At 70.2% G+C, this 21,500-nt stretch overlaps 2 protein-coding genes across 4 annotated transcripts in view; one reads left to right on the plus strand and one right to left on the minus strand.

Moving 5' to 3' along the window:
- The window catches only part of LOC125345518 (guanine nucleotide exchange factor DBS-like), a 928,411-nt gene that overhangs the window by 64,834 nt on the left and 842,077 nt on the right, over positions 1 to 21,500 (plus strand).
- Positions 16,733 to 21,500, minus strand: part of Atp11a (ATPase phospholipid transporting 11A) — a 103,608-nt gene continuing 98,840 nt past the window's right edge. For 2 of the 3 annotated variants that reach the window (XM_048337648.1, XM_048337647.1), the window contains one exon: positions 16,733 to 16,948. In XM_048337648.1, the coding sequence (XP_048193605.1) occupies positions 16,748 to 16,948 (201 nt within the window). In that variant the 3' untranslated portion in view covers positions 16,733 to 16,747. The remainder of the gene's footprint in view (positions 16,949 to 21,500) is intronic. The other variant, XM_048337649.1, reaches the window with a different exon arrangement.

The following is a 21,500-nucleotide window of genomic DNA, read 5'->3' on the forward strand; positions in this document are numbered from 1 at the left end:
AGCCGGGAGGAGGAACAGACATGAAGGTGAACAGACGGGAGGGTGAACAGACGGGAGGAGGAACAGCCGGGAGGAGGAACAGACGGGAGAAGGAACAGCCGCGAGGAGGAACAACCGCGAGGAGGAACAGCCTGGAGGGGGAATAGATGGGAGGGTGAACAGCCGGGAGGAGGAACAGCCGGGAGGGTGAACAGACGGGAGGCTGAACAGAGGGGAGGCAGAACAGACGGGAGGAGGAACAGCCTGGAGGAGGAACAGTCGGGAGGAGGAACAGTCGGGAGGAGAAACAGCTGGGAGGAGGAACAGTCGGGAGGGTGAACAGATGGGAGGAGGAACAGACGGGAGAAGGAACAGCCGGAGGAGGAACAGCCAGGAGGGGGAAGAGCCGGGAGGGGGAACAGCCGGGAGGAGGAACAGCAGGGAGGAGGAACAGCCGCGAGGAGGAACAACCGCAAGGAGGAACAGCCTGGAGGGGGAACAGTCAGGAGGGTGAACTGCTGGGAGGAGGAACAGACAGGAGGGTGAACAGCCGGGAGGAGGAACAGCCGGGAGGAGGAACAACCGGGAGGGTGAACAGACGGGAAGCTGAACAGAGGGGAGGCACAACAGATGGGAGGGTGAACAGCCGGGTGAGGAACAGCCGGGAGGAGGAACAGCCGGGAGGAGGAACAGCCGGGTGGAGGAACAGCCGGGTGGAGGAACAGCCGGGAGGAGGAACAGCCAGGAGGGTGAACAGCCGGGGGGAGGAACAGCCGGGGGGAGGAACAGCCGGGATGGTGAACAGCCGGGAGGGTGAACATTCGGGAGGAGGAACAGCCGGGAGGAGGAACAGCCGGGAGGGTTAAGAGCCGGGAGGAGGAACAGACGGGAGGAGGAACAGCCGGGAGGGTGAACAGCCTGGAGGGTGAACAGCCGGGAGGGTGAACAGCCGGGAGGGTGAACAGATGGGAGGGTGAATAGACGGGAGGAGGAACAGCCGGGAGGAGGAACAGCGGGAGGGTGAACAGCCGGGAGGAGGAACAGCCAAGAGGATGAACAGACGGGAGGGTGAACAGCCGGGAGGAGGAACAGCCAGGAGGAGGAACAGCCGGGCGGGTGAACAGGGGCCCTGTGAGGCCGCCCCGCCGAGGGCCAGGAGCCAGGGCGGCTTCCTTGTATTCTGCTGTTCCCAGCACTGCCTGGGAAAACAACCGCTGTAGACAGACCGAGCGCCCCAGGGGAAGAGCCGCTCCGTCCTCGAGGGTCCCCGCCCGCCCCTGCCCGGGAGGAAGCCCGAGCCCCGGAGAGGCGGGGGAGGTGCCGGCGGGACAGGGCCACGCACGTCGCACCCGTCCAAGAAGCCCTTGAGGAGGGCTGCACATCGCAGGCGCTGCTCCCCAGGGCTCCCCCGCGGGGGCTCCGTGCTCCCCAGGGCTCCTGCGCCCGTGGACCTCCACCCACGTGGAGGACCCGCCGTATCCTCCAGAGAAGCCCCGGGGGCAGGGACGCCCCTCCCGCTCGGCCCCGGCCCTGGGGGCGGCTGCGGTCCCCGCCAGCGCTGACCCTGGAGCAGCTCCCGCCTCCGGCACCTACGGGTGCCTGGGGACCCTGAGGGAAAGACCCCCGAGGACGGCGCCACGGGCCCCCGACACCGCGGCCCGGGAGACACGCAGGGGCGGCCCACGGTGGCTCTGGGAAGGACGGCGTCCGGGAGAACACAGGTGTGCAGCTGCTTCAGGAGGGGACAGGCTGGGGGGGGGGGGAGCCCAAGCAGAGGCCCAGGGAGGAGGAGGCGGGGGGGGGATAGATGCTGGAGGGGAGGGTAGCGGAGGAGGACATCAGGATGAGGGAGGGGAGGAGGGGAGGGGGACAGTCGGGATGGGGGAGTGAGGTGGTGTGTGCGTGCGCGCTGTGCCATCCAGGTGTTCAGGAAAGAGTATCTGACAGTGAGTGTCAGGGGGCTGGGAAGGTGGGCCGGGCCTCGGGGGCCAGGGAGGCCGTTGTCGGGGAGACCCCGGTCCCCGCCTGCCGTCCAGCACCGGCCTGCGGTGCGGTGCGCGCTGTCCTCAGACGTGGCCGGGTGAACCCGCCGCCGGCCTCTCTCGGCAGTGGCGGCCTCGCCCCCTCTGCTGAAGGCCATAGACGACGGGGACTGAGGGCTGTAGAGCCCTGCCTCAGTTTCCCTTCCGCAGCGTGGCCTGGACCGGCTCCCGCGTGTCCACGGGCCGAGGTGCACCTGTGGCTTGCCAGCGCAGCCCCGCGGAGCCAGGGGGACGCGGCTCCCGGCCACGGCGCCACGGCACACCCGCCGCCCTCGTTCTCCGCGGGCACAGGACGGGGTCCGGACGAGAGCCTGGAGGGCCTGGGGCCCCAGCTCCGTCCACGGCGCTCAGCCAGGACGCCGGGCCTGGGGCCTGGCCGCTCCCTCCGCGCACGGAAGCCACGGAGGCCACGGCCGGCCCCACTGTTCTCGGCTTCCTGCCCGGGGCCCGCGCGCGGTGGCGCCTCCGTCCCCTCGGGCCTGGGGCCGCGCAGGCGGCAGGACCGAGCACCCTGGCCGGGCCGCGTCTCCTTCCTGAGCTGCCCGCGGAGCGGGACGCGGACGCTGCCTCCCAAGCGCCCGGCGCGGCCACGGAGCCGGAGGCCCGGCCCGGGGCGACCCCAGGGCACTTCCGAGGCAGCGGCGGTGGATCCGGAGCGCGCCCGCGGCCTTCGCCAGCCGAGGCAAAGACCGACGTGCCGGCCGGAAGGGGCGCTGGGGCTCAGGTGGCCGAGCGCCGGCCTTGAGCGGGAAGAAGCCAGGGACGGTGCTCAGGCCCTGAGTCCAAGCCCAGGACTGGCCAACAAACAAGACCAACATGCGTGTGGGGGGTGGGGGAGGGGGGTGCGGCCCGTGGGAGGAGGGCAGGGCTGTCCACGCCCAGCCCCCTGTGAGCTGTCGGCAGAGGGGAGGGAGACACGCTGCTTCTGGCTCCGGTCCCGGGGCAGCTCTGCCTCCCGCCACGGACGAGGGGCGCTGCCCGTCCCGGGGGGGCCGTTTGCACGGGGCCCGGCTCCGTCCTGCTGGAGGCCAAGGTGATGACGGCCCAGCGACCGTGGGAACCGGCCGGGAGCCGGGTGGGGGCCGGGGCCCGGCTTCCTCCCGCCGAGCCGGGGCACGTCTGCCCCCCAGTGGGCGCCCCGGGGGGCCGCGGGCCGGCTGCGCCCCGGGCGGGGCCCACGGCGAGGAGAGCCGGGTCTCCGCGTCCTCGTCGCGTCCGCGTGCGTGGCTCTGGGATGGGGGGGGGCCGCGTCCCCCCACCTTTCCCCCGTGGCCGGGGATTCCACGCAGACTCGCTGGGCAGCGTGTCTGCTCCCGGCCGCCCCCTGGGACTCAGGAACCCCCCCCCCAGCGTCCAGGAGACGCCGCCTCGGGGGTTACAGGTGCTCGGGCTGGGGTCCCACGGAGACAAGAGGCCCCAGGGCCCCCGGCGGCGCGGCTGTGTGGAAGGACCCGCCCACGGAGCCGCTCGCGTTTGGCCTCACCAGGTCGCGACTGTAATGTGTGGCCATGTGCTCACCCGGCAGCCCGGTGCGGGGCAGGAGGCGTGGCTCAGGCGGGAGAGCGCCGGCCGACGCGCCCGAGCACCCCACGCCGAGTGCGAGTCCCCGTCCCCGGCCGAGAGAACCCAAGTCCGGCGGCGAGCCACGTGCTCTCGACGGGGAAGCCGTGGGCGCCTCTTCCAAGCGGGCGGGGTTGAAGGAGAACTTCACGAGGTGGAGGAGGAGGAGGAGGATGGACGAAACCGGCGAGGCAATATCCCGAGGGTCACGCACACGGGGGCGCGGGCGAGGGAGGAGTGGGGCGGGGGAGGGGCAGGGCGAGGGCGGGGCGGGGCGAGGGAAGGGCGGGGTGAGGGCGGGGCGGGGCGAGGGAGGGGCGGGGGTGAGGGCGGGGCGGGACGAGGGAGGGGCGGGGCGAGGGAGGGGCGGGGTGAGGGCGGGGCGAGGGCGGGGCGGGGTGAGGGAGGGGCGGGGCGGAGCGAGGGTGGTGCGAGGGAGGGGCGGGGTGAGGGAGGGGCGGAGCGAGGGCGGGGCGGAGCGAGGGGCAGGGCGAGGGCGGGGCGGAGCGAGGGAGGGGCGGGGCGAGGGAGGGGCGGGGGCGAGGGAGGGTCGGGGCGAGGGAGGGGCGGGGGCGAGGCGAGGGGGCGGGGCGAGGGAGGGGTGGGGCGAGGGCGGGGCGGGGGCGAGGGGGCGGGGCAAGGGAGGGGCGGGGCGAGGGAGGGGTGGGGCGAGGGGCGGGCGGAGTGAGGGAGGGGCGGGGCGAGGGGCGGGGCGGAGTGAGGGAGGGGCGGGGCGGTGCGAGGGCGGGGCGAGGGAGGGGTGGGGTGAGGGAGGGGTGGAGCGAGGGTGGGGCGGAGCGAGGGAGGGGCGGGGCGAGGGCAGGGCGGAGTGAGGGGCAGGGCGAGGGCGGGGTGGAGCGAGGGAGGGGCGGGGGGGCGAGGCGAGGGAGGTGCGGGGCGAGGGAGGGGCGGGGTGAGGCGAGGGGGCGGGGCGAGGGAGGGGCGGGGCGAGGCAGGGGCAGGGGGGCCCTGGGACGGGAGGAGGGAGACAGCGCCGCCGCCACACCGGCCGAGGAAGCGTGAAGACATTTAGAACGGCACCCCAAGCCCATTTCAGGCTCGGCTTCATTTGTAACTGCAAACCCCATTTCAGGTTTCCCCCCACGGCCCGCAGGGAGGAAGCGCGCTCGTCGGCCATGGCGGGCACGGCTTGCCCAGTCCACGGAAGCGCCCCGGCGTGTCCACGGAAGCGCCCCGGCGTGTCCACGGAAGCGCCCGGCGTGTCCACGGAAGCGCCCCGGCGTGTCCACGGAGCCGCCACGCGTGGTTCTCAAAGCGACACTGATCTCTAATGTGGTGATTTGAAAAAACGCCACGTAAACGGAAACACGGTCTCTGTGCGCCACGCCGTGGGGGAAACGGGGACGGACGGGCGTGCGCGGCAGGGCTGCGGCCCTTCGCGTGGATGTGAGTCGACCCGGCGGCCTCTGCCCACCGAGGGGGAGCAGAGGAGCCACGCCCGCCACGCCCGAGCCCAGAGACGGCGGACACGGCTGGACCCGACCCGCCTTCCCGCCGGCCAGCCCTGCTAAGGGGTGGGAGGGCACGGGGGGGTGGGGCATGGGCGGGGAGGGGTGCCGACGGGGTGGGCGGGGGCGGGGAGGGCAGGGAGGGAGGACACAGACCCCCTCCACCCATTTGGTTACTGTTTTCTGTTGATAGGACGTCGCCGTCCCCAGGCCGGCCTGGGCCCCGCTCTTCCCGCCTCCCGCAGCTCAGATGGCGGGTGGGGAGCGGGCACAGGGGGGCGAGCCGGAGGCCCTGGGGGGGGAGGGGCGGGCGTGAGCCCCGCAGAGCGGGCACAGGGGCCGAGCCGGAGGCCCTGGGGGGGCGGGCGTGAGCCCCGCAGAGCGGGCACAGGGGCCGAGCCGGAGGCCCTGGGGGGGGGGAGGGCGGGCGTGAGCCCCGCAGAGCGGGCACGGGGGGCGAGCCGGAGGCCCCGGGGGGGGAGGGCGGGCGTGAGCCCCGCAGAGCGGGCACGGGGGGCGAGCCGGAGGCCCCGGGGGGGGGAGGGCGGGCGTGAGCCCCGCAGAGCGGGCACGGGGGGGCGAGCCGGAGGCCCCGGGGGGGGGGAGGGCGGGCGTGAGCCCTGCAGAGCGGGCACGGGGGGGCGAGCCGGAGGCCCTGGGGGGGGGGAGGGCGGGCGTGAGCCCCGCAGAGCGGGCTCAAGGCCGGGGGGCCCTGGGAAGCCACGGCGGGGGGGGGGCCCTCGGGGACGCAGGCTCCCCACAGCGGAAGGGAACCGGGGGGCTGAACTGAAGGAGCTGAGGAGAAGCCAGGCGCACAGAGAGGGAGAGACAGAGAGACAGAGAGAGAGACAGAGAGACAGAGAGAGAGCGCGTGCTGAGGGCCACAGCTGCCTGCCCCACAGGGCGCCGAGCCCGGGACCAGGGCCGAGGACTCCGGGGACCTGGGGGGAGCACGGTCGGCTCTGCGTGTCGCAGCGGACAGCAAGGCTAGGCCCCCGGGAGCATGGCGTGGGGAGCACAGTGCGGGGAGCACGCCCGTCCACACTCCCACGGCCCCCGGGAGCACGGCGTGGGGAGCACAGCACGGGGAGCACGCCCGTCCACACTCCCACGGCCCCCGGGAGCACGCGCGTCCACACTCCCACGGCCCCCAGGGTCCAATCCCACACAGTCCCGAGGAGCACGGCGTGTGTACAGACCCACGCTGTCCCTGCGGCGGTGCCACGCCCGGAAGGCCCGCAGTCCCGGCCGGGTTGGCGGCGCAGGCCTGTGACGCTGGCGACTCGGGACGCGGAGGGCCGAGGATCCCGGTTCTAAGCCAGGCAGCAAGGCCGTCAGCCAAGCGGCCGTGGCGCTGCGCGTGGCTCAAGGGGTGGAGCTCCAGCCTGGAGCAGAGAGCTCAGGCCCAGTGCCCCGGCCCCGAGTTCAAGGCCCGGGACCAGGGAAAGGACTCGGGGGAGGCCGGCAGCCGTGACGGTCACAGAGCCGGGAGGTGGAAGGCGCCTGCAGAGCCCGCGCGGGGCAGAGCAGCGGGCGGACGGACGGACGGACGGAGTCTCGGGGCGGAGAGGGACAGGTCCCCAGCCACGGCGACGGCGGCACCAGAGGCCCCGTGGGCTGCACTGGTCAACATGGCCTCAGGCTGCCACCCAGACACGGCCTCCCTTCAGCCGGGCCATCCAGGCTCAGAGCAACCGGAGAGCCAGGGAGGTGCGTGACTACCACACCCCCCCGCATCCCCTCCCCGCACCCCCCCAAACCCCCGGCTGGTGGCTGAGATTGGAGGGTCGGGGTGTGAAGCCAGCCTAGGTGGTAAGGTGCCTGCGAGTTACCTCCATTAACATCTTCCTCCATGCCCCCCGCACACGCACACACACACACACACACGCACGCACGCACACGCACACACACGCTGGAAGTGGAGCTATGGCTCTAGGGGTAGATAGAGCACCAGCCTTGAGCACAAAGCTCCAGGACAGCGCCCAGGCCCCGAGTTCAAGCTCTAGGATCCCCACCCCCCCACGCACACAAATTCTCCCGGGGCAGCCTCTGGCCTCCGAGCCGGCCACGGAGCCACGGACGGCCGGGCGCCGCTCAGCACCGGGCCGACTCCCGCCCTGGGGGCTGAGCTCGGCTTCCGGGCACACGCGCCCTCGGCAGCGCAGGCCCGAGAGAGAGGCCCCGCGGACTTGGGGTTTGGGGCTGCGTGAAGAGCGCGTGTCATGGCCGTCTTCACGTCACGCACTGAAGCCAAGCCACAGAGCTCTGTTTGTTGTTGCTGTTGGTTTTTACGATGAATCCGGGACTATACCTAGTTCCCCATCTGGCGTGCTGCATTTTACTTAAAACCCAAGGACACTGCTCTCCCGATCGCTCACCAGAGCCAACCTCATTTAAAAACGCTCATTTAAATAGCCAGCCAGGGGCTGGGACTGTGGCCTAGCGGTAGAGAGCTCGCCTTGTATACATGAAGCCCTGGGTTCGATTCCTCAGCACCACAGATATAGAAAATGGCCAGAAGCGGCGCTGTGGCTCAAGTGGCAGAGCGCTAGCCTTGAGCAAAAGAAGCCAGGGACAGTGCTCAGGCCCTGAGTTCAAGGCCCAGGAGTGGCAACAAAAACATAAATAGCCAGCGAGAGGGCACAGGACTCCTGCCTAGCCACAGTCCGCGGTGAGAAACCAAGCGGGCCCCAGGATGCCTCCCACACAGCCAGGGGTCCCCCCCCCCCCCCGTCCCCGCCAGAGCCAGGGCAGCTGAGAACAGGACTCGAGTGCAGCCAGCAGACAGGGCTGGGGCTGGAGAGGAGTTTGCCACCAGGCACCTACCGGAGGCCACGGCCTGCGCTCCGCCCTGGGCGTCCTCCTCCGGGGGGCCATCGGGGCGGGCGGGACGCAGCACGCCCTTCCGCACGCCCTGCCCGGCAGGAGCCTCCGGCAGCGCCCGCGGGGCCGAGACGGGGAGCAAAGGCGGGCTACACGAGGACGGGGACGGTTCTTCAGACACACCCAGGTGGCCGGGGGCAGCCTCCACGTGTTCCGGAAGGAATCCCTTCTCCTCCTCCGAAGCCTCTCCGCCCCGCCCCCGTCCAGTTCGGTGGCACCTGCCGAAGGTGCCAGTGCTGCCGCAGAGCAGAGACAAAGCCCGGGCCTTCTCCTCGCCGGGCGGGACGCCAGGGTCCAGGTGACTTAGAACATGTTCCAACCCGCTGAGGAGAGGAGGTCGCGCACGGCAGGCCCGGGGTCACGCTGGGCAGGCCCGGGGTCACGCTGGGCAGGCCCGGGGTCACGCTGGGCAGGCCCGGGGTCACGCTGGGCAGGCCCGGGGTCACGCTGGGCAGGCCCGGGGTCACGCTGGGCAGGCCCGGGGTCACGCTGGGCAGGCCCGGGGTCACGCTGGGCAGGCCCGGGGTCACGCTGGGCAGGCCCGGGGTCACGCTGGGCAGGCCCGGGGTCACGCTGGGCAGGCCCGGGGTCACGCTGGGCAGGCCCGGGGTCACGCTGGGCAGGCCTGGGGTCACGCAGCAGGCCCGGGGTCGCGCACGGCAGGCCCGGGGTCACACAGCAGGCCCGGGGTCGCGCACGGCAGGCCCGGGGTCACGCACGGCAGGCCCGGGGTCACGCTGGGCAGGCCCGGGGTCGCGCTGGGCAGGCCCGGGGTCCCACGCAGCAGGCCCGGGGTCCCACGCAGCCTGGGCCACTCTCAGGCCATCGGTGTTTCCGTGTGGCCACTCACGGCCTCCCGTTCCGCAGGTTTAATCGGGGTCCCCGGGGACGCGTCTCTCCATGTCACCTTTCCTCAGCCGTCCCCCGGGGCCGGGTCCCAGCCAGGCCGCACCCCGCTGCTCGGTCCTTCCTCCCTGGCCGCCCCGGGGGTGGCTGGACGATGGCACGGCCTCCTGCCCGCCCGGCCCGCCTTGCTCCCGCGAGCCCTCGGGGTGGTTCTGTGCGGCCGGCCCCGAGGACGGCTGCCATCCGTCCGCCCGCCATCCGTCCGCCCGGAGCTTCAGGCCCCGCGGCCCCTGGTGCCACCCGGGCCTCTTGGGGAGGATGGGAGCCGCCTGGCCGGCGAGGACGCCCGCTCCACACCCGGTTCTGTGCCCAGGGCGCGGGGTGGCGGGCCTCCCGAGGCTCCGGGCCAGGACCCCGCCCTCCCCGCCTCCTCCTCGGAGGTGGGCTAACGTCGTCTATGGAGAGTGAGAGGGGCGGGCCAGGCCAGCCCGGGCCCACGGGGCCACACCTCATCCGAGGGACCAGGCGGAAGCCCGGGCTGAGCAGGCGGCGCCGCCCGGCAGGTGTGAGGCCCGGGGTGCAAACCGCCCGGCTGCCTTCAAAACCGACTCCCCCAGGAGGAGCCCGCGGCCGGGGCCCGGGGGGCTGTGAGCCCCAGGCCGGCGGCTCCCGCAGCTCCTCCCCCCGGAGCCCCGTGTGGGCTCCGGTCCTCCTCCTCCCAGCTTACGGAACCCACACGGCCCAGGCCTGCGGCGAGGCGCCCGGCGCTGCCTGCACAAGGCAGAGGCCCGCACACGGAGTCTGCGCCCGGCACGCAGGGGGGGGGACCCCGGAGGGCGGGGACGGGGCGCCCGGCACGCAGGGGGGGGGACCCCGGAGGGCGGGGACGGGGCGCCCGGCACGCACGGGGGACCCCGGGGGGTGGCGACGGTTCCAGGTTCTGTCCTCTGTTCTCGGGGGGGGGCCGAGCACCGCGCCCGCCTCCACCCGCAGCCCCCCCCCGCCCCGCTCTGCGCGCCCCTCTGTTCCCCGAGCCGCAGCCCAGACCCAGGGGTGCGGGGTCGGGAGGACGCAGGGCGCGGTGGGGACCCGAGGCCGCCAGGTCCTCCGGCTGCAGCCGACAGACGGGTGCGGGAGACCCGCCCGCCCGGCCCGCGGCGGGCTCCGCGCCCCTCCCGGCAGGGCCCGGGCCCGGCGGAGGCGGCTGCGGGAGGGGACGGCGCGGCCTTCCACCCCGGGGCCCCTGCGGGGCGGCTCTTTCCGGCCCCGGGGCCCCGCATCTCCCGAGCAGCTGGGCGCGCGGGGCTGTGCTGGGGCTTGGCGGGCTCGGAGGGCCGGGAGGGGCCGGGAGGGGGCGGAGCGGGGCCGGGAGGGGGCGGGGGGAGGGCCGGGAGGGGCGGGGCCGTGGGGCGGGGCGCAGGTGACAGGGCGCGGGGCGGGGCCGTGGGGCGGGGCGCAGGTGACAGGGCGCGGGGCGGGGCCGTGGGGCGGGGCGCAGGTGACGGGGGCGGGGCGGGGCCGTGGGGCGGGGCGCAGGTGACGGGGGGCGGGGCGGGGCCGTGGGGCGGGGCGCAGGGTGCCAGGGCGCGGACGCGGGGCGGGGGCTAGGGGCGGGGCCGTAGCCTGGCTCCGCCCCGCGGCCCCGCGTCGCCCGCCCCGGCATCCCCGGCCCCGCTCGGCAGGCGGGCAGGGCGGCTGCGGCCCGGGCGGACCCCGGCGCCCGCGGCTCCCCCCACCCGGGGCCGGGTCCCCTCCCGGACTGCCGGGCCGGCGATGAGAGCGGGAGGGCGGCCAGGGGACCCCGCCCGGACCCCGCCCGCGGAGGAGGCGGCCCCGCGTGGCGCCCGGAGCAGGAGGAGGCGCGCAGGCGGCGCGGAGGCCGCGTGGCCGGGCCCGGAGGCCGGAGGGAGGGCGGGCGGGCGGGCGGGCCCGCTGGCTCCGGCCCCGCACCCTGCCCCGGCCCCCCGGGGCGCCCGGCCCGCGGCGAGGGCGGTGCGCACGACCCCCTGCGGGGCCGGGCCCGGGCGTGCGGCCGGCCGTCGGGCGCTGGGGTCCCCTCCGAGGGTCTCCCCGCAGGTCCCGGCCCGGGAAAGCGGACTTGGGGGGCAGGCAGAGCCCCCACGGGGAGGGTGGGGGGAGGGGGCTGGCGCGTGGGCTGAGGACACGCCCATGTGCCCCGTGGGGTGCCAGCCCGGGGCTCCCCCTCCACCCCGCCGAGGACGCCCCCCCCTTCCCAGCATGGCCGCCTCACTCCATGGGTCTGGGGAGGGAAGGGGAGGAAGGCACTGGGCAGATCCCGGGGACGGGGCCCTTCCCGCCTCCCTTAAGGTGCCGCGGAGTGAGCGTGTGAGTGTGAGCGTGTGTGTGAGCGTGTGTGAGCATGAGCGTGTGTGTGTGTGTTGGGGGGGGGGCTTTGTCCCTGGGACCCTAGAGGCCCGAGCAGGGCAGATGAGCACGACAGAGTTCACGAGGGTTCTGTGCAGGGCAGGGGCTGGGGAGGGAGTGCCCGTCCACAGAGAACCCCGGGGTCCAGGCGTGTGTGCAAGCCCACGTGTGCACACGCGCGTGTACGTTCTCAGTCAGCAGTACAGCAGGCTTCCACGCCCCTGAGGCTGGGGGGGGGGTGAAGTGCAGAGCAGGCTGGGCTGCCTGGGGCCCTTGGGGTGGTGGTGGGGCCCTCGGGGCGGCTGCGTGGCCCTGGGGGGGGGTGTGCACCGGGGGCTGAGGCCACCAGTGGGGGCCGAGTCCTCACACGTGGCTCCGGCGACCCAGGAAGAGCCTCCGGCCACAGCGGGGCCTGGCGCTGCATGGGGGTTCAGCCAGGGCTCAGTCTTGGTGGGTGGGGGCTGACCTTGCTGGGGGCAGCTCTTCCTCCCCCCACCCGGGGCGGCTGCTCAGGGCCCCTCACCCGCCAGCGGGGTCCCCCGGCACCCCCAGCCCCCCGCCACCAGCCAGAGGCCGACACTTAGAATCCCTGCTGGTTTCGACCCTGGGCACGGGTATTCTTTTAACTGCTTGGTGAACATCAAGAGAACTGTCATCATTTATAACAAAATAAAACTCGTACCTAATTAGCGTGTGCCGTGAGCTTTGATTTTGACTAACTCCATCTGAGGCTTAGTCATCCTAAACCATTTTTCACGTACTTCAGTCTTGAGAGAGTGAGCGCTGGTAAATAATTGTTTTCACGCGTCGCCAGCCCGTCGTTGCGTGGACTGGAGCTGGAACTCCGCAGACGTTTCTCTCGAGGCTAGCCCTCTCCTCCGCCCCAGGCTTTACGGTGGCCGATTGGCGATGAGAGTCTCATGGGCGTTCCTGCGCAATCCGGCTTTGAACCCTGATCCTCAGTCCTCAGCTCTCCGCCTGCTGAGCAGTGAGGACGGCACGCGTGTGTAACTAGCTGTAAGGCTTTCTGTACTCTCCACGTGTTACTAGTTGTAAGGCATTCCACACTCTCCGCGAGCAACCTCTTCCTCTCCAGCGCGTGGGCTGACGCGGCGTTGCTGCTCAGGGCGGGCACCTGGGCCAGGGGCTGTGCTCCGGGCACCCCATAGCACGCATCAGCCCCTGCGCCGGCAGGTGGAGGGAGATGCTGGCCAGGACTGGGTCCCCCCCACCCCGCGGGGGACACTCCCCTCTCCCGGCTTTACCAGGCTGGCGGCGGCCACTGATGGACGCAGGGCCCCTTGGCTCTGCAAGGCCACATTTGGGCCCCATCAGAGCCACCAAACCTAGCTTTGCTCCTTCCCCCTGCGGACACAGCCCACCCCACTGCCGCTGCTACAACAGGAAACCCGGGCTGGGCCCCCACGGACAACACGCAAAGGCAGCCTCGTCCTCAAGGAAACCCCCAGTGAGTTCCCGCCGGCGGGAAACAAGGGCGCAGCTGGAGGATCTCATGGGCCTAGGGAGCCGCGGCAGGTCTTCCCGTATCGCGTGGAAGCAGGTCTGGCCGGCCTTCCCGGTCAGACAGCCTACAGCCCAGTCCAAAATAATAAAGGCCCCCAAGTGGTGCCCCGCCTACCGAAATAAACGCGAGAAACAGCAGAACACAAAACAAACTACAGATGTGTTTGATTTGGTTTAATTCACAATTAACTTTCCGAAGCAGGTTAATGGACTATCCGTTAAACATTACTGTGTGGAGATGATTTATGCTAAATGCATCTACTATATTTACTAACTTAGAAATAAATTCCAGTATTTGTGACGACAGCTATGGATACCGTTCATGTTAAGTACGTTTTGGACGATTCTCTCTTACAACATCACAGAATGAGTGGACATTTTAATGATGATACAGACACAGTACAATTCTACGTCAGAGACAACATATGCATATTAAAATTCTATATGCTTTGATAAGATAAAAATAAAGCTATATAAATTGATCTTTAGATTTTTTTTCTGTAAAAGTAGAATCACATTTCCATAATACTTCCAACATGTCTTCATTAAAGCTTGGCTCACAGTCCCAGTGTCGGCGCATCTTGACTTCCTGCTGGTCCACCGCTCCTGGCTTAGGAAAGGGTCGCGGCCGTGGGGACGTGTCCCGTGTTAGTGACGAATGGGTGACTTCCAAGGAAAGGAGCGCGCACAGGCCGCGGCCGCGCCGCCCCGCCAGTCAATACCACGGGTGGCAAATAGAAGTGGTTGTTTGTCAGTGCAGCACCGGTCGGTGCGCACGCAGGGGCTCGGCGGTGCGTGGCCCGGGCCGGGCGTCCCTCGGCGGCGCGGAGGGCTTTTCAGTGAGGGGCAGGTGCCCGCCTCGCCCTCCAGCCCGGCCCCCCCGTCAGCCCCTGCTCCAGAGCCGTGTGCGACCTCATCAGGCGGGCCTGGTCCTGCCCGCTGGCACCGTGGCCGGCGTGTGGGTGCGGGGGGTGTGTGGCCGTGGCTGGCGTGTGCAGGTGTGTGTGCGCGGCTGGCACCGTGGCCGGCGTGTGGGTGCGGGGGGTGTGGCCACCGTGGCTGGCGTGTGTGCAGGTGTGTGCGCGGCTGGCACTGTGGCTGGCGTGTGGGTGTGCACAGGTGTGTGTGGCCACTGTGGCTGGCGTGTGTGCAGGTGTGTGTGTGTGCGCGGCTGGCACCGTGGCCGGCGTGTGTGTGGCCAACGTGGCTGGTGTGTGGGTGCGTGTGTGTATGTGTGTGGGGCGGGGTGGCTGGCAGCATGGCCAGCGGGTGTATGTGTGTGTGTGTGGCTGGCACCGTGGCCGGCGTGTGGGTGCGTGTATGGGTGTGTGTACATGCGTGGCCGGCACTGTGGCCGGCGTGTGCGTGTGTGTACGTGTGTGCGTGGCCGGCGCCGTGGCCGGCGTGTGCGTGTGTGTCCGGCACCGTGGCCGGCGTGTGCGTGTGTGTACGTGTGTGTCCGGCACCGTGGCCGGCGTGTGCGTGTGTGTACGTGTGTGCGTGGCCGGCGCCGTGGCCGGCGTGCGTGTGCAGGAGGGGGTGTGTGTGTGGCTGGAAGCGGCACTTCCGGGAGGTGGGGGGGTGGAGCCCAGAGCCGGGTGGGGGCGCGAGGCCGGAGCGCAGGCGTGCCGCCAGGGCCGTGTGCACACCCGACTGCGCGTCCGCAGACCGGCACGCGTCCCAGGCCGTGAGTGTGGAGATGAAAGAAGACACGCGCGGCCACCACCCCCGGGGGTGGGCGGAGAACCGGGGCGCTTGGGAACACCGCCCACGCCGCCGCGCCGAGCCACCAAGGTGGGCAGCGGCCAACGAGCCCTTCCCACCCGGGACACAGCTCTCGAGCGGAGGAGGGCCGGGGGGCGGGAAAGGCGTGCGGAGCCCTAGCTGAGAGGCGGCCCCGTGGCGTCCTTCCGCTCCCGCCCCCCCACGTGCTCCTCGAGTCCACTGAAGTGGGCGCACGCGCGCGGCTCCTCGTTTCCCAGGACCCCGCGGGGCCCCTGCCGGGAGCCCACGCGGAACCCGGCCCTCACGCGGGACGCTTCTGTTTTTAAGGCTGATGGAAATGAAGAACAAACACAACTGATGAAGTTACAGAGGACGGTGGTAAATAAAGAAGTCAGAGGAAATGGCTGGGTTCTCCCAGTGCACAGCTGACCTTTGCCCCCAGACGTGCCGAGAAACCCCGATGTTGAGAGTAACCCCCACCCCGACGCTCACTCCACACACTCAGCCGGAGCCCACTCAGCACTGGAACGTAAAGTGGCCGCATCTTCATAAACCTAGTAACTGAAAGCTTTAAAAACACACTTTAAAAATCAGAAGATACGCTAACAAATAAGAAATATAAACAGCTATGAAAATATTTCAGTGCAAAGGCAATTTTAGGATTCCTAAAAAAATACATTACAAATCATTTGTGAACGAAACAGAGGCTCTGCACCCCCACCCTGGGTTAGTGAGTTCTTAAAAAGGGCTGTAAAAATGCACACACCGCGGTCTGCGGGGCCAGCGTGGGCGGACACGGAGGGGCAGGCGCGAGGAGCTGCCTCTTCCGACCCTCATCTTTGGTGTGGCGCTTCCCCGCCTCGGCGCTCTGCCTCAACTTCCCCCCGGCGCACACATGCAGGACTTGTCTGCAGCCCCAGGGTGTCTGTGCAAACTCGGTGAGGCGCATGGCAGCCCCAGGGTGTCTGTGCAAACACGGTGAGGCGCACCGCAGCCCCAGGGTGTCTGTGCAAACACGGCGAGGTGCACCGCAGCCCCAGGGTGTCTGTGCAAACACGGCGAGGTGCACCGCAGCCCCAGGGTGTCTGTGCAAACACGGTGAGGCGCATCGCAGCCCCAGGGTGTCTGTGCAAACACGGTGAGGCGCACTGCAGCCCCAGGGTGTCTGTGCAAACTCGGTGAGGCGCATCGCAGCCCCAGGGTGTGTGTGCAAACACGGTGAGGCGCATGGCAGCCCCAGGGTGTCTGTGCAAACACGGTGAGGCGCACTGCAGCCCCAGGGTGTCTGTGCAAACACGGCGAGGTGCACCGCAGCCCCAGGGTGTCTGTGCAAACACGGCGAGGTGCACCACAGCCCCAGGGTGTCTGTGCAAACACGGTGAGGCGCATGGCAGCCCCAGGGTGTCTGTGCAAACTCGGCGAGGTGCGCCGCAGCCCCAGGGTGTCTGCTCTCCGGAGGAGACAGAGCCGCAGCCCCCGTCCCCCCCCCGCGCGCCGCTGCCCTGGCTAAGGCCTTCCAGTTCACCTCTGAGGCGCGAACCTCCTCCCGCGGGAACCTCCTCCCAGTGAAGAGCGTTAAGGCGAAGTGCAGATTCTTCCACAAGTAGACGTGGCGGTGTGGGACGCATCGGGAGCTTTGCAGTCCAGCCGCATTCTGATGGCCATCCACCCGAAGGCTCTGGACGGACCCCTTGGGCACCGGGGCTGCCAAGAGCGCTGCTGCGGGGACCCGTGGGCCCACGCGTGGCAGGGCGGGACTCGGAGGGCAGGTCCGCCCGGTGCCCAGGCCACGCCGCCATCATCCGGTTTTCTAGTCGGGCACGCGAAGCGTGTCATCCCCGCGCGTGGCCGTCTGCGGAGGGGCCGTGCAGCCGCGTGGCCCGGGCCCCCACGACCGTGCCCCCCTGCAGAGCAGCCAGGGATGGGGCCGGGGGGCCGGACTGCGCTGGAGAAATCACCTAGACCTGGACGGTGGGCGCGGGCGCCCGGCTGTGGTCCAGCGCAGACCCGGCCGTGGCGCGCGTGACGCGGCCCCTCCCACGGGAGAAAGGCGGGGTGTGCACGCGAGGGAGCGGCCGGCGTGGAGCAGCAGGACGGACACGGGGCCCACACGGCCACAGACCCACGGACGGTTCTTCGGGGGACAGCAGACAGTGACGTGACAAGAGGGTGGCCACCCACGCGGGGCCAGCCTCACGCTGTAGGGCACCATGTTCCTTTCCACAGTGCGGCAGGACACAGAGCGGCCGGCCCGCCGTCCTGCACGCCTGCCCCGGGGCTCAAAGCACGGCGGTCAGGGGCTGGGGCCGAGGCGGGACCCCCACCGGCCGAGCCTCACGCTGGAGCCGCAGAGGGGTGGGGGGCCCCGGGGGGGGGCGGGAGCACGCAGTACTCCTCGCTCCTCCAGAACACACAGGCCACGGGCCTCGGGGAGGAGCCACGGGGCGCAGCCAGGCGCCCAGAGTTCTGACAGCCTGAGCTCCGCAAAGAGGTAAGAGGAGCGAACTCCGACACGAAGCGCCACAGCCGCACGCTCTGCCAAGAGAACAAAGACACGGTCAGCCACGGCCTCCGCAGCCCAGCGACCCGCCGCCCACGCCACGGGACTCTACCTGCCGCCCACGCCACGGGACTCTACCTGCCGCCCACGCCACGGGACGCTACCTGCTGCCCACGCCACGGGACTCTACCTGCCGCCCACGCCACGGGGCTCTACCTGCCGCCCACGCCACGGAACTGACGCCCATGCCACGGGACTCTACCTGACGCCCATGCCACGGAACTGACGCCCACGCCACGGGACTCTACCTGCCGCCCACGCCACGGGACTCTACCTGCCGCCCACGCCACGGGACTCTACCTGATGCCCACGCCACGGGACTCTACCTGCCGCCCACGCCACGGGACTCTACCTGCCGCCCACGCCACGGGACTCTACCTGCCGCCCACGCCACGGGACTCTACCTGCCGCCCACGCCACGGAACTGACGCCCACGCCACGGGACTCTACCTGACGCCCACGCCACGAAACTGCCGCCCACGCCACGGGACTCTACCTGCCGCCCACGCCACGGGACTCTACCTGCCGCCCACGCCACGGGACTCTACCTGCCGCCCACGCCACGGGACTCTACCTGCCGCCCACGCCACGGGACTCTACCTGCCGCCCACGCCACGGGACTCTACCTGCCGCCCACGCCACGGGACTCTACCTGACGCCCACACCACGGGACTCTACCTGACGCCCATGCCACGGAACTGACGCCCACGCCACGGGACTCTACCTGACGCCCACGCCACGGAACTCTGACTCCACGCCACGGGACTCTACCTGCCGCCCACGCCACGGGACTCTACCTGATGCCCACGCCACGGGACTCTACCTGCCGCCCACGCCACGGGACTCTACCTGCCGCCCACGGACTCTACCTGCCGCCCACGCCACGGGACTCTACCTGCCGCCCACGCCACGGGACTCTACCTGCCGCCCACGCCACGGAACTGACGCCCACGCCACGGGACTCTACCTGACGCCCACGCCACGGGACTCTACCTGATGCCCACGCCACGGGACTCTACCTGCCGCCCACGCCACGGGACTCTACCTGCCGCCCACGGGACTCTACCTGCCGCCCACGCCACGGGACTCTACCTGCCGCCCACGCCACGGAACTGACGCCCACGCCACGGGACTCTACCTGACGCCCACGCCACGAAACTGCCGCCCACGCCACGGGACTCTACCTGACGCCCACACCACGGGACTCTACCTGCCGCCCACGCCACGGGACTCTACCTGACACCCACGCCACGGGACTCTACCTGACGCCCACACCACGGGACTCTACCTGACGCCCACACCACGGGACTCTACCTGCCGCCCACGCCACGGGACTCTACCTGCCGCCCACGCCACGGGACTCTACCTGACACCCACGCCACGGAACTCTGACTCCCACGCCACGGGACTCTACCTGACGCCCACGCCACGGGACTCTACCTGACGCCCACGCCACGGGACTCTACCTGACACCCACGCCACGGGACTCTACCTGACACCCACGCCACGGGACTCTACCTGACGCCCACGCCACGGAACTGACGCCCACGCCCACGGGAGTCTACCTGACGCCCATGCCACGGAACTGCCGCCCACGCCACGGGACTCTACCTGACGCCCATGCCACGGAACTGACGCCCACGCCACGGGACTCTACCTGACGCCCACGCCACGGGACTCTACCTGACGCCCACGCCACGGGACTCTACCTGACGCCCACGCCACGGGAACTTTACCTGACACTATGCCACGGGAACTCTGACACTAATGCCCATGGGACCTCTACTGTGTCAGGCCAAGGGCGTCCCCAGATGGGCTGAGCAGAGGGCCCACCCATGGGGGCTGTCAATGCCCTGTAGGAACAGGGGGTGGAGCGCAAGGCCTTCCTCTCGTGACTATCACCATGCTCAGAGAAAGCTGCCAGGCTCTGAACGCCTCCGACGTGGAACACCAACTGCTGGCCAGGGCCCGGGGCTGCCCTCGGCCCGCTGCTACCCGAGCAACGTGGTGTGCACGGCTTCCTGCGGCAGCCCGCCGGCCCCGCCAGCTCACGCGCTGACAGAGGCGGGGTGCTGGGCTCCCTGCGGGACCCGGGAGAGGCCAGGCTCCCTCCACGGGCAGCGCTCACGTGTGTGACTCACCTGGGACAGACACCAAGTGTGTGCATGGGTGTGCGTGTATGTGTTGTGTTTCCATCATGAACCTCTGTGGTTAAAAAAGGCACAGCACAGCAAAGCTTTGGAGGAAAGCGGACAGTCTGGGAGTCACTGCACACCGGCCGTGCTCGCGGGCAGCGGCCTCCGTTACCTAGTGCGGAGCTACGCGTGCCGCGGCCGCGCTAAGAGCGTCTTCAGCAGTGGCCCGTCGCTGCTCGGCGTGGCATCGACTGGAGCTCTGAGCTGTGCGCTCCTCTGCAAGGCGAGGAAAGACACTGAGACCTAGGCTGGGGGGGGGCGGGGGCCGGCGCTCGGTGCCCGGGCCGCCGCACGGTCGTGGCCGCGTCGGCACCCACCTGTACCGAGTCCGCGCGCTTGGCTCGCTTAGGGGCCTGCGTGCCGCTGCCACCAGACACGGCTTCTGGGCTGCTTCTAGGCTAGGGGGCCCCGAGCGTCCGCCAGGAGAACAGACGGCGCTCCGGAGGGCGCGCCCGGAGCAGAGCCGGCGGTGGGGTTCCAGAACAGCACAAGTGGCAGCTGGAGACCCCTCGGCTGGAGGCCTCTGACGCCAACACAACTGAGGGGCCCATGGGGGGCACTTCAGAACCCCAGGGCTCCCTGTCCTGCCACGTCCGAGCATGCCGTCCCCTTTCTGGGCTGAGCAGGGGCAGCTTCTGCCTATCCTACCCTGCAGCCAGGGCTAAAGGCAGGCAGCTGGGCCTGGGCCGGGAAGGCACCGAGACGCACGTTTCCAGGCCTCAGAACACGGAGTGGGGGCTTTAGGAGCCCAAGAGATAGAGGCTGGGGCCGCAGGAGTGAAGACAGAGGCTGGAGTTGCAGAGGCAGGTCTCAACTGGTGAGTGTCCAGGGAGGAGGGGGGCGGGGGGGAGCTGCACCCTCGGGGGGGCTGCAGAAGAAGCTGCGGGGCCAGTGGACGAAGGCCGGGAGGGAGGGCGCCCCAGGCGCCGGGGCTGCGTGTCCTTCGAGTGGGAAGGGTTACAGGAAACCCCTGCCTCTGGGGCCAGAAACTGCTGATTCCTCCAAAGTTTTGCGGAATGGCGCGGCTTGACCCTAACAGAGCACCTGTCGGCGGCATGCGCCTGGCGTGGCCACGTCCCAAGTGTTTATCAGTGTTCTTAGCCCTCTCACCCTGTTATGTAATTATATAATTATTCTAAAAACTCAACGGCCGACTTGGCCTTAAAACCATACTCTCTTGTTAGTTTAAAAGCTACAAAAGGTGAACTCGCGCTGAGAGGAGGAATAGGATGTTCTGCTCACGAAGCACGAGTGCCCCGGCAGCGCTGGGCGCCACGTGTGCACTGTGGACCTCCACACACCGCCACGTGTGCGCTGTGGACCGCCACACACCGCCACGTGTGCGCTGTGGACCGCCACGGGGCCTCTCCACACACCGCCACGTGTGCGCTGTGGACCTCCACACACGGCCACGTGTGCACTGTGGACCGCCACACACCGCCACGTGTGCGCTGTGGACCGCCACGGCGCCTCTCCACACACCGCCACGTGTGCGCTGTGGACCGCCACGGCGCCTCTCCACACACCGCCACGTGTGCGCTGTGGGCCGCCACGGCGCCTCTCCACACACCGCCACGTGTGCGCTGTGGGCCGCCACGGCGCCTCTCCACACACCGCCACGTGTGCGCTGTGGACCGCCACGGCGCCTCTCCACACACCGCCACGTGTGCGCTGTGGGCCGCCACGGCGCCTCTCCACACACCGCCACGTGTGCGCTGTGGGCCGCCACGGCGCCTCTCCACACACCGCCACGTGTGCGCTGTGGACCGCCACGGCGCCTCTCCACACACCGCCACGTGTGCGCTGTGGGCCGCCACGGCGCCTCTCCACACACCGCCACGTGTGCGCTGTGGACCGCCACACACCGCCACGTGTGCACTGTGGACCGCCACGGCGCCTCTCCACACACCGCCACGTGTGCGCTGTGGACCGCCACGGCGCCTCTCCACACACCGCCACGTGTGCGCTGTGGACCGCCACGGCGCCTCTCCACACACCGCCAGCCCCGTGCGGGCTCAGACGGCCGGGACGGAGGGCTGTGGAGGACACTGAAGGCCCACAAGAAGGCTTCTTCAGAAAACCTTTTAAAAACGGTGCAAAGGGAATCTGTAAGTGTGTGTTCAAGTGTGACTCGGCCTGCAGTGCAGCTTGGGGGGGTCCGTGGGCAAACGGCTCCCTCTTGGTCTTCCTCAGTTTCCCCCCACAGAAGGAGCTCACAGAGGTGTGGGCGAGGGGCCTCGCTACGGGCCCAGGGGTGGGTGGCGAAGGGCAGGTGGAGGCTGCCTGGCTGGGGCTGGGGCCTGAACGCCTAGGGGGGCCTGGCCTGAACTCA

The sequence above is a fragment of the Perognathus longimembris genome, unplaced genomic scaffold (assembly GCF_023159225.1).
Source record: "Perognathus longimembris pacificus isolate PPM17 unplaced genomic scaffold, ASM2315922v1 HiC_scaffold_5797, whole genome shotgun sequence".
Classification (NCBI taxonomy): Eukaryota; Metazoa; Chordata; class Mammalia; order Rodentia; family Heteromyidae; genus Perognathus; species Perognathus longimembris.